Source organism: Dasypus novemcinctus, chromosome 20 (assembly GCF_030445035.2).
Source record: "Dasypus novemcinctus isolate mDasNov1 chromosome 20, mDasNov1.1.hap2, whole genome shotgun sequence".
Classification (NCBI taxonomy): domain Eukaryota; kingdom Metazoa; phylum Chordata; class Mammalia; order Cingulata; family Dasypodidae; genus Dasypus; species Dasypus novemcinctus.
Genome location: NC_080692.1, coordinates 29,423,720 through 29,442,059, shown reverse-complemented (window position 1 = coordinate 29,442,059; position 18,340 = coordinate 29,423,720). Strand labels below are relative to the sequence as shown.

At 36.9% G+C, this 18,340-nt stretch overlaps 1 protein-coding gene across 1 annotated transcript; it reads right to left on the bottom strand.

The window, feature by feature from the left end:
• Positions 1–727: 727 nt before the first annotated feature.
• Positions 728–16,779, bottom strand: LOC101419446 (killer cell lectin-like receptor subfamily G member 1). Its single transcript, XM_004455284.4, has 5 exons — positions 16,580–16,779; positions 12,904–13,005; positions 11,023–11,192; positions 2,321–2,418; positions 728–1,461 (listed from the first exon to the last, which is right to left on the bottom strand). The coding sequence occupies exons 1-5, from the start codon at positions 16,659–16,661 to the stop codon at positions 1,350–1,352; spliced, it is 564 nt and encodes a 187-aa protein (XP_004455341.1). The 5' UTR covers positions 16,662–16,779; the 3' UTR covers positions 728–1,349.
• Positions 16,780–18,340: the final 1,561 nt, after the last annotated feature.

The window sequence follows — 18,340 nt, the reverse complement described above, 5'->3', positions numbered from 1 at the left end:
AAGAAATATGGAAGAAAAAGACAAATGATTAGATTACAACCCATTGTCACTAGCATTTCAGGATTATTGTCCCTCCATTACTACCTCCCAGACCCTTAAACATTACCTTCCCTCCTTGTCTTCGTCCAATCTATATTAAGGAGAAATAACAAAGCCATTCTCATTTTTCAGGCATCAGAACCTAAAATAATTTGAGGGCTGATTTAGTTTCCAGCTTCCTTAAACAAATGCCATACAATGGATGGGCTTAATAACAGGAATTTATTGGTTGGAAGACTAGATGGTTTGCTTCCTTCCAGGTCAGAATCTTCTGGCTGGTCAGAAATGTTTGGGGTTCCTTGACTTTTCTGTCACATGGCAATGTACATGGAGATGTCTTCTTTCCCTTCTGGTTTCTGTTGACTTCCAGCTTCTGGCTGCTCCCTCTGACTTTTTCCTCTGTGTCTAATTTCCTTAGCTTATAAGGACTTCAGCCATATTGGATTAAGGCCCACCCTCATCCACCTTAACTGATAACATCTTCAAAGGCCTTATTTACAAATAGGTTCACACCCACTGGACCAGCGTTTGGCCTGAACATGACTTTTGTGGGGGACAGGATTCAGTACCCAACAGGGGCCCAACCATGTAAACTCCTTCTGTAAACTTTCCTCCATGAAAATGCTTTACAAGATTGACCACTGTGGTGGAACTAATAGGCAACCACACACTCACAACATGGAAAAAATATGCTCACACACTGGTTTATTCAACCACAATTAGGCTTACTCAGAAAAAACAAATTCAGGTAAGGCCAGGTTTCTATGACATAAAGACCTGAGAACTGAAAAGCACTTCCTTGCCCTCACTTCCACAATTTATATTCTCATTAGCATTATTCTTTAGAGTAAAGCTTTATCTGCAAAGAGCCACTGTATGAATTAAAATATATTATTTGGAAAAAGAAACAGGATAGCCCAGTTGTACACATAAAAGCCATCTATTATATTAGCAAGAGTAAATATTTGAACAGATTTCATCAGATTACTGGGATTATAACAGAAAGAGAATTTTTTGACAGAGACGGTGGGGGGTAGTGATGAGGGAAATAATAAAAAGAAACTTTACCTATTTCACAAATTTGCCTAGATATTGCCTTTTAATCATTAACATAATATCTAAATAATCTCAAAGAGAATCCAGCAGTACAGCGTCAATTCCTGGGAAGCTGCATCACTCTTACATCTAATACCATATCATGGAAGGTTCTGCATTCATACATGCTTGGGCTGTCCCAACTCTCAGTGGCCAGCTCCCCTTTTTAGGGAGCTATATAACAGATTTGAAGATCAGGACAGAGTGGCCATCCATCACAGTCTGGCCTTCTTACAGATCCATTGTAAAGAAACTTCACAGCTCGAGGCTTGCAGACCTGTTTTGCTGATGACCCCACACATCTGTACCAAGCTGTTAGTAATAATCCTAGAAGAAACCAGAAGAGTTAATTGCTTAAGGTGGTATGCAGAGTGAAGAAGTTAAAAGCCAGGAAGGGATAAACTGAGCAAATTCTTTCTCCTTCTTCAGGACCCTAGTTCTCTCAGCTCTCTAAACAGCAGACTAAGTGGAGCCAGTGTGGCTCTGTGGATGAGTGCTTGCTTCCTATGTAAGAGGTCCCAGGTTCAATCCCCGATACCTCCTAAAACGAGCAACAACAAAGCAGAATAAGAACTGTTCATCAGCCTCTCTTTAATATGTCATCCTTTTTTATCCCCTTTCCCACTTTTTTTTAAGGATTTATTTTTATTTCTCTCCCCTTCCACACCCCCGTTGTCTGCCCTCTGTGTCCATTCCCTGTGTGTTCTTCTGCATCCACTTGTATTATCAGGCAGCACTAGGAAACTGCATTTCTTTTTTGTTGCGTCATATTGCTGCTCAGCTCTCCGTGTGTGCAGCACCACTCCTGGGGGGACTGCGCTTTTTTCAGGTGGGGGCAGCTCTCCTTGCAGGGCACTCTCCTTGCACATGGGTCTCCCCTATGTGGGGGACACCCCTGCATGGCACAGTACTCCTAGCTCGCAACAGCACTGTGCATGGGCCAGTTCACCACACGGGTCAGGAGGCCCTGGGTATTGAACCTTGGTCCCTCCATATGGTAGGTGGATGCTTTATCAGTTGAGCCACGTCTGCTTCCTCCCTTTCCCACTTTTCATTCTCGTTCTTGCTTCATAATTCCTGTCCTTCTTACCTTTTTCTCTCCTTTCCATCTGCTATCCTTTCCCCAGGTATATAATTTTTCATTCCTTTTTCCTCTTTTTTTATGCATTCCTTTGAAGCCTCTTACCTTGATTTTAGGGCTGATCCATCTTCCCATTTCCAACCAGAATTATTCCTCAGGCCAACCCAATAAAAGTCATTACTGAGAAAGTTTTTGTGCAGGTTCTAAGGGAGAGATTGAAGATGATGAAAAACAAAACAAAACCAAAAGCTCTGAAAGATACAGAAAACCAAAGCAGAGTCGCAGTGTCAAGGTTAAATAATTATTCTTTACATCCTCCCTCATCACTACCAGTCTAAAAAACTAATCCTTCTATTAATTTCTAATTCTATGGAGCTGTTGATTACAGAGTGGAGCAGTTTCCTAGAATGGAACTTATGTCTATAATTGCATGCTTGAAACTTGTCAGATAAGATATTACCTCTCCCTTCCATCCCAACTTTCTCCATGATTCAATGGAGTACCTGACAGATATTCAGATCTTTTCAAAAAAAGAACTAAATACTGCTGAGGAAGCAGTCATCTTTCTCATCATTATTGAATACATAGATAAGGATTGAACTGTAGCAACATACTTTGTTTTTTCCTACTTGTGGCAGTTTCATATTATTTATAAATTCCCAAAAGAGATAGACTTTGCTTGTAAACGGGTCTGGGCATGAGACCCTTTGATTGTATTGGATTCAGCTGATTAAATTATGTTATGGTTAGGGCTTTGATTTGACTACATCATTAGGGCATATAAAGGGTTAAGTCCCGCCCCTTTATCGGGCTATATAAACAGACATTCACTCAAGGAGAACCCAGAAGTGGATATGGAGAAAAAAGAGAGCTCCATAGACACAGAAAATCCAGAGGCCCTGAAGAGAGATGAATCCTATGCCAGGTTAGGGAAGACGATGAGAACGGAAGAGATAGGAAGAAGCTGGGACCATTGAGCCTTAGAGGAAGAAGAAAGGTTGAGCCCTAACAGACACTGGCAACCATCTTCGGTGAGAAAGTACTTCTATGGTACCTTGAGTTCCGCTCTTTAGGGCCTTGTAATTGTAAGCTTTTATCCAAATAAATACCCTTTATAAAACCCAACAGAGGGGAGAAATGTGGCTCAAGCAATTGGACTCCCCTCTGCCATACAGAGGCCCAGAGTTCGATGCCCAGGGTCTCCTGGTGAAGATAAGCTGGCCCACGTGGTGAGCTGGCCTACGTGGGGTGCTGCCGTGCACAGGAGTGCCACCCTGCACAGGAGTGCTGGCCAACATGGAGAGCTGATGCAGAAAGATGATGCAACAAAAAGAGATACAGAGGAGAGACAATAGGAGACACAGCAGACCAGGGAGCTGAAGTGGCGCAAGAGAATGACCGCCTCTCTCCTACTCCAGAAGGTCCCAAGATCGGTTCCCGGAGCCACCTAATGAGAATACAAGCAGACAACTGGGGGGGGCGGGGGGTGCAGGAGAGGGAAATAAATAAATAACTCTTTTTTTAAAAAGTCAACATATTTCTGGTACTTTGATCAGTACCTCTTTTGGCTGACTTACACACTACTAAACTCCATTTTGAAGTCCTATGCAATCTTACATATGACAAGAAAAAAAAAAAACAAAAACACCTAGTTCTTAAGGGAGGAAGTTTAAGACAATGTTGATTCTACCCTTTACATGGTGTCCCAGGGTATCTGCTAGAATACAGGTAAAACATTCTTTGCTTTGTATGGTCTAACATTCAAAGGAAGGCGTTTATATCCAAAGCGATGAGCTTCTCGTGGTAATGTTGAGTATGATGTTAAATTTTCAATGTGACACTTGTGATGTTGACAAGTATTGTTTGTTCATAAGAAAGAAAGATAAACTTTTAAGTCTGAAGACAAAAAGATTGATAGAAAAGGGTTACATATAAAATAAGTAGCTCGGGCGGCAGACTTGGCCCAGTGGTTAGGGCATCCATCTACCACATGGGAGGTCCGTGGTTCAAACCGCGGGCCTCCTTGACCCATGTGGAGCTGGCCCATGCGCAGTGCTGATGCGCGCAAGGAGTGCCATGACGCAGTGGTGTCCCCTGCGTAGGGGATCCCCACGCGCAAGGAGTTCGTCCCATAAGGAGAGCCGCCCAGCCCGAAGGAAAGTGCAGCCTGCCCAGGAATGGCACCACCCACACAGAGAGCTGACACAACAAGATGACGCAACAAAAAGAAACACAGATTCCCGAGCCCCTGACAAAAACTGAAGCAGACAAAGAAGATGCAGCAAATAGACACAGAGAACAGACAACCGGGGTGGGGGTTAAGGGGAGTGAAATAAATAAATCTTTAAAAATAAATAAATAAAATAAATAGCTCAATATTTGTATATGTTTTAGAATATGAATGTATATTCAGAAGTATTCATATGTCTCAATACCAAAACCTATCGATTATATGTGGTAGGTAAGCATGTGTACAGTAGCATTCATATATATTGATAGCTCATGTCTTTGTAAGTCCAGCAAATACTACATATGTAATTAATGAAATAGTTGTTTGACTTCCTTTCTGTTCTCTACTTCTTATTCTAATTCCTTGAAGTCACTGCAAACCCCTTGTGAAATAAAAAAGGAAGTATTCAGATTATTTGTTTGTTCTTCTATTTTGTTTCCAAGAAGCTTGTTTCTTTGTGGTTTTGTTTGGTTGATTGGTTGGGTTGGATTGGTTATCTCTGAATTAGAATTTGATCTGAACGTTTTAAAGAAAAAGAACCATACCTTGGCCCCATGATCATATATTCTCTGGTTGATCATCTGTCTCAAGCCTCCTTCCTGCATTAATGCTTTGAGATAATCTGCCATTTTATCTGGCTGCAGCCATAACATAGAGCATCACATTTTCAAATTTGATGAACTAGCTTTTACCTCTCTCATCCCTCTATAAATTTCTCTCCTTTGGAGAAAAAGATATGCAAAAATGGCAGTGACATATGTTATTTCACTGTAACTTAATGGTAGGATTTAAAGATTTGTGCTAGAACACAAGGCTTCCATCTACTGATTTAGTCCATCTTTCTGCAACCCACCTCTCTCTTTAAACTGCACCCTCAGTAGCCCTGAAGAAATGGCTGAGACTCCTAAGCTGTGCCAAGTAACATGATCATTCAGCAAGGGAAGAGACTGCACATTCTTTCTTGTGAAACAGACCAAGATGACAGCTTAAGCATATACTATAATGTTAGATTCCAGTCAGTTTCTTTTGGGGGCCTCTGCATCATATGCTGTGATATGCTAACACATCTAGTTTTTCATTATACCCCAGGCAGATCCCTTAAACCTGGGAATTTTGTCAGAAGAGAGACCCTATTATGTCAGACTATTACTGAATTTCCTTCAGGTATTTTCATTTCCTATAAAGGGTTTTGAAAATCCAAGAGATTTATTTGCATCTAATTTGCAGGATATATTGAAACCATTCATGTATTTCTTAATCAACTTGCTTAAAAGGATTACTCATATATTAGGAAAACAATAGGTTTTCTCATTTCTCCACTGGAATTAGTAGCAAAGTAGTTCATTTCTTTTTTTCTCCTCCTTTCAAGGAAAGGAATGGCAGCAAATAAAGAACAGAAATGGATAAATTTTTGCTCAATTAGAGTGTGAAGAGCTGGGATTAAATAACGTTCCACTTAACAAAACCCAATCCTGCCCTCATTTATATTCTCAAGACCCATACCACTCTAAGTCACCAGATCACAACAGCTTACTGCCTCTCATTGGTGAGACTGAATATTGAAATTTTTACTTATGTCACTTTGACTCAAAAGCCTTCTGTTACATTTATTCGCTTCTTTTTTTTTTTATTGGTGTATCCTCAACATGTACAAGTGAATCTGGCACAATTATTGGTTAACTCCTGAGGAAGGAGGGACAGACTTGGCTAAAGACTTCCTCTTCCCTCCTCCCACATTCCACCTCCCACCCGGAAGACACCTTCCAAATGAGAGTGCATTAGCCATGTCCCATGTGCACATGTTCATATATTTATGTATGTAAATGAGTGTAGAAACAGCAAGGAAAGCATAAACAAGGGTGTTAACTCAGCCCTCCTGCCCCCAGAGGATGTGGACAGGAACACATGAAGTGCTATGTCACATCAGAGTTTGTAACGTTTGGTTGCACTTTAGAAAGAAAAATGGAAAACCTAAGAACAAGGTAAAGACAGAACCCAAACAAACAAAATCTCTCACTTTTTTATTAGTCAATATTTATACCACACACATCCCCATAAGTCTTTGAAGTAATTTTAAAATTATAATTAAAATTTTGTTAAGGCAAAATAACATGTTTTATAGCTAAATTACTCCTATCTAAATGAAGAACAATTAACAATATTAGCAAAACTACTAAACTACACATAATGGAATGACCCCAAAGAAAAATAATTCATATAAATATGATCATAGTTGCATAAAAATTGTAAAGAAGTGACATTTTGCCCAAGAATACGATTATAGTTAAGCAGTAATGGAATAATACAGAATTTTAAAATATAAATACCTAAAATAATTTGATGCTTGGAAAAGCAGGAATGAAATAATGCTACACTATAAAAACAGAACACAAAATACGGGGTGCAAAAAAAGTATAAGAATATAGGACGAATATAGTTTTAAACAGAATGTCTATTATATTTTCAAATAATATCATTATTATGCTTTTCTTCAATCTGCAGACAACTTTCCAAGTAAATTAAAGAAATGGGTATGAATATTAATATGAAAAAAATACAGTATAGAGTAACAACAAGGTCTAAAAATATGAGGAAAAATAATGTATTTATTACACATTTTTCAGATTAGTAATTAAATCCACTGCTTTAAACATAGAAGTACTTTGCCTGGAAAGGTGTCTGAGATTGAATAAAAACACATTCAGCATATTACTTAAAAATGTAAGTAACATACCATTTAGAAATAAGTTTATCCTATATTTCCAGACTTTTCAGATATCATGTAGTGTGTACACATTGATTGCCATCATTTGGAAACATGCAGATATATTAAGAGATTACAAAGAAAAATTTGACAGACTACAATCTCCTGGAGATTAATGTTGTCATGAATGTTCCCTATAAATTGCATAAATGCACAATACTAAAAGTAAAAAGGCCTTGCTCTGTAAACCACCATTTGCTTTTGTTTTTGAAAGACAAGAGACAGATATCCTAGCTTACCACACCTTGGTGTAAAGGTCATACTGGTTGTTTGATCTGATGGTGAAGGGAGGGACAAAAAACAGAGACATTACTAGAGCTCCACCATAAAGCAATTCTTCTACCATTTACCCTGACTTTCCAGGCATTTCTTTCAACCTCCTGACACATCCTCTCAGATTTCCTCATAAATAAAACATACAACTCAACAAGTCATAATTTATTTGTAATACTTATTGTACCAAAATGTCATGTCTTGGGAGACAGAAGAGAAAAATGAAAGTTATTTTTGACCCTGGGCTTTATTTTGAGCAGCCAGGAGAATTAGTTGAAGCCTCCCAGTATGTGCAAGAACTTTCACATAGTTTTTCTTATTCTACATTCATTACAATTCTGGAAAGTTTTATCTCCACTTAAGACATGAAGAAATTGAGAGCCAAAGAAGTTAAAAAAAGTGCTAAAGTTCACATAGCTAATAAGTATAGTAAAAATAAATCATGACTGTCTGAAAGAACACAACATCTTACCATTACCCGATTCTGCTAAAAAATATGGGGGAAAGTGACCATGTTATCATAGTATTTGCATTGCAATATTCAAAGAAGGAAACCTTGGATATAATTAGATATAAATCCTAAACATAAGAATAGCTAATATCAAAATGTTCCGTGAAATACAGACAGTCCAAGGTTACAGACTCTAACAGGGAAGATGCTTTAAGGAGAATGAGAGTTTGTCAAAAAAATTAAGTTCTGACAATATAATCTCAAATGATGCTAATGAGGAAGAAAGATGCTTCAAGGATGAGGAGTGTCAGAACAGATTCAAAGAAACCAAAGTAGTTCCATGGGGAACTCTCTAGTGAATTTATGTACCAAAATAACACAAAAATAACCTTAAGAATACAAGTGCTAATATCCAAAATGAACTGTGCCTTGTGAAAAAGTGACAAGAAAAATCAAGAGTTTGAATCAAAGAGCAAAAACAACAAAGAGCAGATGCTAAATGTTAACAGGAAATATCTGAGCAACTCAATTTCAATTTTGTTTTTATTTTCTCTCTCAAGAATAACCTTTACTTGAAGTCCACTGAAAAAGGGATAATAAGTGAGCATCTTGCTATTTTAAATATATTGAAATCTAAAGTGTCAGATAATGTACATTCCATATTTCAAATTCAAATAATTTTTGAAACATTTATAGAAAAGAAAAGTCACTAGCAGACATTTAATAAGAGAAAGTTACTTGGTTTTTCAAAGTTCACGAGATGCATTCTGGAAGTTGTCAAATGTAATATATCTATAAATGACTTTCAAGATAGGCTGAGGTAGAGTTTCAAACCTGGTTCTGCCGCTTAAAAGACATGGCACCTGGGACATGTCCATTAATTCCTGAATTCTATTATATACTCATCAATAAAATGGAGATGATGAACTCTGCTTTGTAGGATTGCTGTAAAGATTAAGAATAATAAATATAAAACACCCAGCACATAGGAGGTATTCAACACATGGTAGTTTTTGCTGTAATTGTACACTTTGCTATCATCGATCTGAGATAGGAAAGTGATGATATTTATGTATCTTACTGAAAGATGATTAACAATATGAGATGGGTACTTCTTGTATCCTTGCAGCTTCCAGCATGAAGCAATCTAATTTTCTAGCAGAAATATTCTCCATTACTGGAATGCCAGTTCGAGATACCTCATTTTTAATAGTTTGGTAACTGCTCAGACCCACATAAGATACTGGGAATATCACACACACCTCAAAAAGTATGTAACTCTTGCCTTGAGAAAGGAAGAATGACAAAAGTACAGGAGCTTGCTTAGATCAGATATGTCAAGTAGGTTCAGCACAATCTGACAAAAGCTGCAAGAAAAAGAATTAGGCCAGAGAATCAGGCAAGATCCACAGCCATTTCAGAAGCAAAAATTATCTGTAGTTGCTTTTAAAACTAGCAGGGATATTTTACCCTCTCCAATACTGACTTAAACCAAGGAACCTTAAGAGAAAATAAACCTGTTTTAGAAATGCAGCCAATTTAACTCTGTTCGGCTTAGGCCACTGTAGAGGCATGATCCAGGGAAAGTAAAGGGGGAAAAAGGAAGTATAAAATCCTTCCAAATCTAGACCCTCTAATACTCCTCCCTTCTCTGGGTATCTCACAGAAACAGAAATAGCCCCAACCCCCATATATTCTATGCCTTATTCCTTACCCTTCTATACCACTTCATCTCGCATTTTCATACTGTGTAATCTCTATTAACCACACCACAATTTTCTGGGGCCATGTCTTGTTTTATGACTCACGGCACCTGTTTGTCGGTATCTCCCCAGCTCTGTTTTGAGCTCTTTCCTCGCTTCTGCTATTGACTTTAGTCAGCTTCAGTCTCCAAAAGCAGCTGTTATCAGAGTAAGAAGAGGAGTTGCTACAGTTCCAACTCCTACCATGACCACAGGCCATAAAAGTAAGATTTCATATGTCTACTGAATACACCTCAACATCCTACCATTCAGCTTAGGGAAGGCATAAAGGAAAAATTAAAATTCTATCCAGAATTTCAAAGGAAAGAGTATTCCTTTGACAGAAAACAAGAATCTCAATGCTTTAATCTCTTCTTAAAATAGGAAGTTAAATCATTTAGGGACTATATGTTCTCCTCAACTGCTTTGGAGTTGTTTGGATTTGCCCAAGGTATGTTAATGCAGCTGAGTTCCCAACAAATTGTTCTCCATAATTTTATTCTACCCGAAACAGAAAACAGAAAGCAACAGCAAATGTAAAAATCAGCATGATATTAGCACTGAAAAACCAAACTAGGATTTATGCGATTTGCAGTGATGAATTAGTTTTATTTTTGTACCAGGCTAGCTCAGGATGTCAGCTTCTGTGTCACCTTGAGATGCTCTAGTACTAATAGAGAGCTTTATTCCAGGAAACTGCTTGGTGGACGGGAAGTACCCAAGAGACCTGTAGGAAGTAGAGCCCCACCAGTTGAGCTCTGCATGGAGTTTAAGGTCACACACACACACACACAGTTTCCTTCCTTCTTTCCTCCTCCTGCCCTCCCTCTTGCCCCCATTGTCTAACGAAGGGAAAACATTTTTTAAAAACTAAAAAACAAACAAAAAAAGAAGGCATTTAAGCCTTCACCAGAGTCCGTCTCCTAGTCTCCATGATCTCTCTCTTCCCTTCCTCCCAAGCCCTACGGACTCTTATATAGGGATTTGCTGCCTCCTTGTTGTTAGAGTGTTTCTGGACCTGATGTTTCTTTTCATTAGACCAGTATTGCAGGTCTAATTCCTTTCTCTAATCTTCACCATCCTTTCATGTCTCACACACACACACACACACACAGGTCCTGAGAGTCGTTGGGGTAGGTAGGGAAAGGGTAAGAAGTGGAGCGAAAAGTAGACAAGAGTAGAATAAAGAGGAAAGAAGCAGAAAAAAGGGGAAAGGGGGAAAGGGAAAGGAAACAACACAGTGTCGTCCAAATCAGATTCCTTTTGTTCCACAAAAACAGATACATTTTATGATTTGTACAACATTCACCAACAAACCACCCCACATTTCTAAATGCTTGCACTTACCATTTCCTGGTCGTCCCTAAGCATGAGGAGCTGTGAGTCTTTAGATAAGCAGAATTCCACGCTAGAATTCCAGGCCTTTTTCTCCACTGACAAGTAGTAACAATGGTTACCATACCCCATCCAGAGGTCTGGGCAGCTGGAGCAGTTGGTACAAGCAGAGTGGCTGGAGCCTAGAAAGGAGCAGTACCTGGTTCACATCTTTGTTGACGCTAAGTCTTGGAAACGAAATGGGAGATAGAATGGAATATGGCAGTTCCAGTGTCTTTCAGCACACACACACAAACACACACACCAACAACAACAATGAATGGTCTCAATGTGAAGACCTCACAATGCCCAGCTCCATCACTTCTACCGCACATGCCATCAAGCAAAGATGTGACTACAACTGAAGGAGCAGGGAAAGAAATGGGGCACAATGCGGCTGAGGACTATAGAGGACATTACTATTACTAGAGTTCTTTATGCACATGAGATTTTTACATGTCAGATGAAATAACTGCTTTTGTCTGATATATAACAGTGTACTGTCTGCATCTGCTCAATGCATAAGTTATTTAAAAGCATAATGCGCATTGCTTAAAATGAGCAGACTCTTTCAGAATTCCCTGCTGCAGCCTGATATCTCATGATGGTACTTAAGAAAAGGAAAGAAACTAGAAAGAGCAGTCTTAATTAAAATGAAAACTTTTACCTTTTTATTATCACAGATAATATTCTGTGCAATTGTCTGTTACCATTGAGGACATGACAGAAAACTTAAATTTCAGCAAAAAGAATTAACTATTGATATTAAAATAAAGTTTCTGACAAAGAAGAGTTATCATATACTAAAGTGGAGAGTGACAGAACCCCCCTTGCTTTCATTTTAAATATAGACAGATTCTCATTTCTTTAAAATGGCTTGATTATAGTTTTGTCAAGTGAAAGGGAAACATTGGAGGCATAATTAATGCCACTGAATTGTACACTTAAAATAGTTAAAATGGTAAATTTTATGTTATATAAATGGTATTACAATTAAAAAAAATAAAACAGGATATTGAACTTCTATAATTTAATAAATGAATAGGGCTATAATATCGGCACCTTTAAGATTTTGGGTATTTTCCATACCACTGTGGCCTTACTCAGCATGCATCAGAAATTCCTGCCTTGCCTAGGAATCTCTTTCTTCAAGGATAGGACTTGGGTCTGAGATAGAGGTCCTGGGGCTGCACCCTTAGAATACTAATGAATAAACTCTGTTTATTCTGCTGCTAACAATAATCCCCAGAAAACGAAATCTCAGATTAGGACTCTGGATTGTGAAACAGTGAACTGAGGATCCACTGGGTCATCAGATTTAAGGAGCTAGAAGAAATAAACCTAGAAAAGTTAACCTTACAAAATGTGAATGCTTCCTAAATGACAAAAATAAATAAATTAGAATATGTTTAATTAAATAATTGTATATTCTTTAGATGAGTTAAACACCATTAATATTATGATTGTAAGTTTTAGTTTATCATGACAAATGTGGCAGTAACCAGGAAAATGTTTATGACAATATAAAAATTCTTAAAACAAAATACAAAATCATGAGCACACTATGATCTATGTAAACTATAAGAACTATATCTAGTTTTGCTTTAAAAAGAAAAAAATAGTGTATAGGGGGGCAGGTTAAAGTGTTTGTTTGCAATTCTGTAAAGAAAGTAAGTAAAATGCATGAGGCCAAAGACAAGAACAACCTCAAACAGGAAATATTGCGTAGGAGTAGAGGACGGTTTTTGTTTGCATTATTTTGCATTTTTCAAATTTTCTGTTATATTATATTGCTTTCACAAAATACAAAATAGAAACAATCCAAGATTAAATTTGTTTTAAGATAGCACTTACCCTGAAACAGAATCCATTGGTATAGCAGTAAACTCACGAGAATTACAGTCAAAAGTCCCAAACCTATTGCCACTTGGCAAGAAAGAGAGGGCCTGGAAGATGCTGCAAGAACAGAAACCAAAGCAAAAATCTCACATCAGAAGAAAAGTTGAGGGAAAAGAACAGGTCAGGGAAGGATCTATGGGATCTAAAAGAAATTGGACCCAGTGGGAACTGAGACCCAAACCCTAGAGTTTCCCTGCCTGATCTGTCAGTGATAATCTCTCGAGACCAGGGTAACTACCCATACCTTTATTGGGGACCATACTGTATTTATCAAGTTAAAGTTTTCCCTTTGAAATTGTGGCCTACACACTTTGCTGGTGGGAATGTAAATTTGCACAACTTCTTTGGAGGACAATTTGGTAATGCCTACCAAAAAAGCAAAGGCATTTACCCTTTGACCCTGCAATTTCTTTCTCTTTGGGACATTTTTTCTGCATGTGCAAAATGGCATATTTATAAGGCAAAATTTGTAGAAGGAAAAATTAAATGCAACGTTAAATGTCTATCGATAAAAGGCCCACAAATACATTTTGATACATCACATCTGTAAAGAGGGATGATATGCAGCTTCTAACAAAGAAATAAAGACATACTTTTCATGCTGGTATGGAAAGATTTTCTAGATATATGGTTAAAGGAAAGAAACACTGCAGAACAGTGTATGCCAATATTTCTGAAAGTATTACAAGAATCTAACGTTTGCCTCTGGGGAGAAGAATTGAGTCACTGAGGTCAGAGATAAGAGAGCAGCTTTTCACCTTATTTTCTTTCGTACCTCTTGTATTTTGAACCACGTGAATGGATTGTCTGTTCAAATTTAATAAAATTGAAATGAGAAAAAAAGACCTACATATCTCAGAAATGCTTCATAAACTGTACTTATTGGAAGAACATTGTTTAAGTTGATGTCATGCTTAAGGATGGACTCGTGTAGCATTCAACCTGTACCTAGGAAAGCTGAGTTTCGTGGATTTTTGGTGGTTTTGCTGTTTTGGTTTGTTTTTTAATTCAAATATTTTCCCAAACTTTTATTTCCAAATATAGAGTCTCATTGCCTAATAGTTCAGGAGTCATGAGTGCAGAGAAAAAAAAATCTTTTAAGCTGGATATTTAAGTTCTAGCTTTGACAAGTTCTTAGGAATCTTTAATTAAGAAAATAATTTTGCCTATTTGGCCCTCATTTTCCTATTTAACTTTTAAATAAATTATCCTGTGGATATATGTGTAGCTATGAAACATTCTGAACATCTTAAAATAAAAGAAATCATACTGAGAAATGTCTTAAAAAGCACTGATCTTGAACCTGTACCAAACAAGAGGAAAGAGAATTCTGCATGATAAATATTTGGACTGATGAATTCAAAACACTAGCTTTCTAATGACAATTTTTTTTAAAAGTACAATTTTACCTCACAAGAATAATGAAATGGGAAAGGTTCACTATTAGACTAAATGAAAGAAAAAAGAGGCATCAAAAATAACTGAATTTTTGTAGCCACCATCCCATTCAAGCAATTCAGTAAAATAAGAAATATTTTTAAACTTAACTTTAAAATACATATATTAAAAACTCCTTAGTAGAATATATGTGGTGGAGTGGGGATAGAAAGAAAGGCAAAAATGTATCAAAATAGTGATAGTGAAGTACTCCATGTCATAGAATTATTAGTGATTTTTATCCTCTTACTTTTGCTGTCATATTTCCCATATTTTCTATAATGAACATGACATACTTTGCTAAAAAGATTTTTAATGTTATTTTTAAAGTTCCAAATCTACTTTCCCATTCCCAAGTAGAGCACCCTGGTAGAAATGACCATTCTGGCAATAAACAAGAATGTACAATATGCACTATATATAAATAAAACAACACTGGTCTGAAAATCAAAATTATTATTTTCAGGTTTCAACTTATCATTAGCTCACCAGTTGTGTGACCTTAAGTGTATACGTTAAGATGTATATTCCTTTTGACCTAATATTTCTATTTCTTAGAAATTAGCACAGATATAATCCAAAAGAAGGGGAAAATTATACAAATAAAGATACCTAGTGCTGCATTACTTATAGTAATATATACATCTATCTTATTTAGGTTTAGCAAATTATATCAAAGCTTTCAAATGACAGTATTAAAAACTGCAATAATCAGACTATGTAGCAACAACAGAGAAACTTATGCAACTGAAAGAAGATTACAAAATACATGTATAAAGTAACTATATAAAATCATGTAGGCCTAAAAACCAAAAGTAAATGAAACATGGAAAAAAGAAAATAATTTAACTACTGGTAGTAGAAATTGGGGCAATAGTTTTCATTTCCCTTGTTTTTTTAATGTGTTTATAAAATAAACTTCATGAATCTTTCTGTTACTCAAACTTTTTAAAAGGCAATGTCCCTAGTTGTAGTGGAGCATATGAAAAAAGCAGGTCTTTGACTATTTAATTGATTTTGAATAGACTGAAGATTGAGGAGGTAGAACTGGCATAGCAAATTAGCTTACATTTTGCTAAGTAGAACATTTACTAAAGGAGGGCAGAGTATATGAATACCTATCGCGAGATTTGGTCTCAGAAGGTCCTCCATCTACCTCCCAAGATAAAGTTTTCTATATTAGTACCTGAAAATACATTCAGGAAACCTAAGCCAATAAACAAGGAAAGCTGCGCTAGAAAAGTATGAGAGAAAACCAACCACAAATTTCACAAAATTTTATGCTGTCCTACTTTCATATAACTTGCATTTTATTGCTGTTTTAAATTTTTCCAACTAACAATACTATGATCTGAGAGTTGGAAGGAGTCTGCTAATTCACTTAATCTATTCTACTCTTCCATAATAAATGATCAATATCCTATATCTATCTTGTTCTTCAAGTGTTTTAGGAAAGCATATTAAAGAACTTCCATATATAATAATGTTTATTTTAACCTGGAGATTAAAGAATATATCTTCTGGAAGTCTCCTGCCCAAGGTATAAAAAATATATATTAATTTTGCATTCATTTACACTATTATATGCCTGTCTCAGATAATCTTTTTTTTTTAGGGAATCTCTACAAAAAACAGTTTTTAAGTTCTCAAATCCCCAGAGAGTCACAGGTACTACTTCTCTGCTGTATTCTTGATACCTTCTTCCTCTGCCTGTCACCATTCTGGTCCAAAACTTGGGGAGAAGATTGGGGGAATCTAGATATGTGAATCAGTTTCTTTCCAGACAAAATCATAATCAGCCATTAACAAAATTATTGATTGCCTTCTCCTTCCTTCATGGTCAAAAAAACAGATATTTACAATTTAAACAGTGGATCCAAGGTCATTCCAAGATGACTAAAAGGATAAAGTTCTTGCAACAAAGTTCTTGCTTTAATTTGAGAACAAGAAAGAATAATGGCATAGCCCTACCTTCAGTTTCACAGATGGGATGACTGAATTGAATGGTTAGGAAAAAAGTTTACCTGAGACCTAATTTTCGTATTTCAATTGTGGACTTCAAACTGAACCAAAAGAATTTCCTCAAAGTATCCCAGAATTGTCTCCACCCTCAACTCCAGAGTTATTTTACCCCCATTCATTCTTAGTCTAAGGTCAGTATACACAGTTTCCCCCAGTAACTTGGTTAACTCACCTTTTTGCTGTCCTCTAAAGTCATTCTGGTCTCGGTATGCAGTAGAAAACTCTGTATTAGAATAAATGGCATTGTCAAGCATCGCCTAATATTTTTCACACACAATGGAGAGAGTAAAATTATAAAAGTGTGGGGAGACATGCATCAACAAAGAAAAAGGCCAATCTCTAAACTGCTAGCAGGAAACCTGAAGGTTATTTAAAAAAAAAAAAAAATAGACATCTCTCTGATCCAGCATGACAAAAGCGGAAGTAATTTATTCAGGAAATGATTCAACTTCTGGGGTTGCAGATATAAATTAACATTCGAAATTGTGATTTTTCTTTTTTTTTCTTTTTTGCCCCTGACACACTCTCTAGGTGCTCATTAAATTGATTCCCCATCCCACCAAATTTTATTGAGCAAGGAAAAATTGCTCTTAAGTCCAGCAATTTTTATTATGGAAAATAGAACGAAAATGAGAGTGCTTCCTTCCTAGAATTTATCTCAGATTTAGTCTCTGTTTTGTTTTCCTGAAGCAACAGATGATACCAAATGGGACTGATTTTATGGTATTTTGGACCTTTTGCTTAGTGATGTGACAAAGAAATGAACTGTTGGCTGCTTGTGTATGGAATCCTTGGAGAAATGTACAATTGCCCAGATATATATTTAGTGACATGACATATCCTTGTCTTCCCCCAAACATTTTGCCAGTTGTACCTTAATCTTTACCCTTTACAATGTCAGAGATTCCATTAAGTTTCTATCCTAGTTGTCTTATTTTTATATGCAAAGATAACTATACAGGGCAACAAATTTTAAAAATGCATACTAAAATGCTAACAATTTATTTCTAGTAGGTGAAAAGTTAATAAAAAGTTAAGGAAAGGAAAGCAGAAAGAAAAGAAATTGAAACTCTGAGAACAGATAAGGTCACCAAAACAGAGCGTATAGAGATAGAAGCGAGGGCAGAGAAGAGAAAGAGGGAGAATATTAAAAACAAACAAACCAAAAAAAAACCCTAATAGAGTTCTTGTCCTAGTTTACCAGTATGCTATGACAAATACCACACTGGGTTGGCTTAAGCAATGGGAATTTATTGTTTCATGGTCTCAGAGTCTAGAAGACTTGCTTCCTCCTGGGTTCTGTAGCGTTCTGGTGCCAGCTTGCCACAATCCTTGGAGTTCCTTGGCATGAATCTCTTCCCTGGGTCCTCTCCTTTTTCATGTCTGCTCTTCTGGGTTCAGCCGACTTCTGCTTCTAGCTCTTGATACAGCCTCCAGTGGTGCTGATTAAGACCTTCCCTCATTCAGTTGGGCTACACCTTAACCAAAAATAATATGTTCAAAAGGTTCTATTTACAATGGTTCACACCCACAGGAATGTGGATTAAGACTTGAACATATCCAAAAACTTATGATTCTGCCTGTTTTTCAGATCTTGGAAATAAAGGAACAGAGAGACATAAAAAAAAAAAAAAAAAAAAATAAGACTTGAACATGGCTTTGCTGTAGTACTTGATTAAATCCCCAACAGTTCTGCTTCCAGCTGTGACAGACCAGACGTGCCCTCTAGCCAAAATACTATGCATGCCAAAATACACGAGAACAATATGCAGCACTGTGATCCTTCAGAGAATTGAAGCACACAAAGGTGAGCACTATGGTCAACCCTGGCCTTTTACCTAGGGCTACTTTCTGAAAAAAAAACAACAGGAAAATTCATCATAAACAGAACAATAGTCTAAGATGAGGAGGCAAAGATCAGGGTGTTGAGCTG

Coding starts and splice junctions, on each gene's coding strand:
- LOC101419446 (XM_004455284.4), bottom strand. CDS start 16,661: ATGCTTGACAATGCCATTTATTCTAATACAGAGTTTTCTACTGCATAC. Junction 13,006..16,579: donor CTTTAGAGGACAGCAAAAAG/GTGAGTTAACCA, acceptor CTGTTCTTGCAG/CATCTTCCAGGCCCTCTCTT. Junction 11,193..12,903: donor CCAATGGATTCTGTTTCAGG/GTAAGTGCTATC, acceptor GCTCCTTTCTAG/GCTCCAGCCACTCTGCTTGT.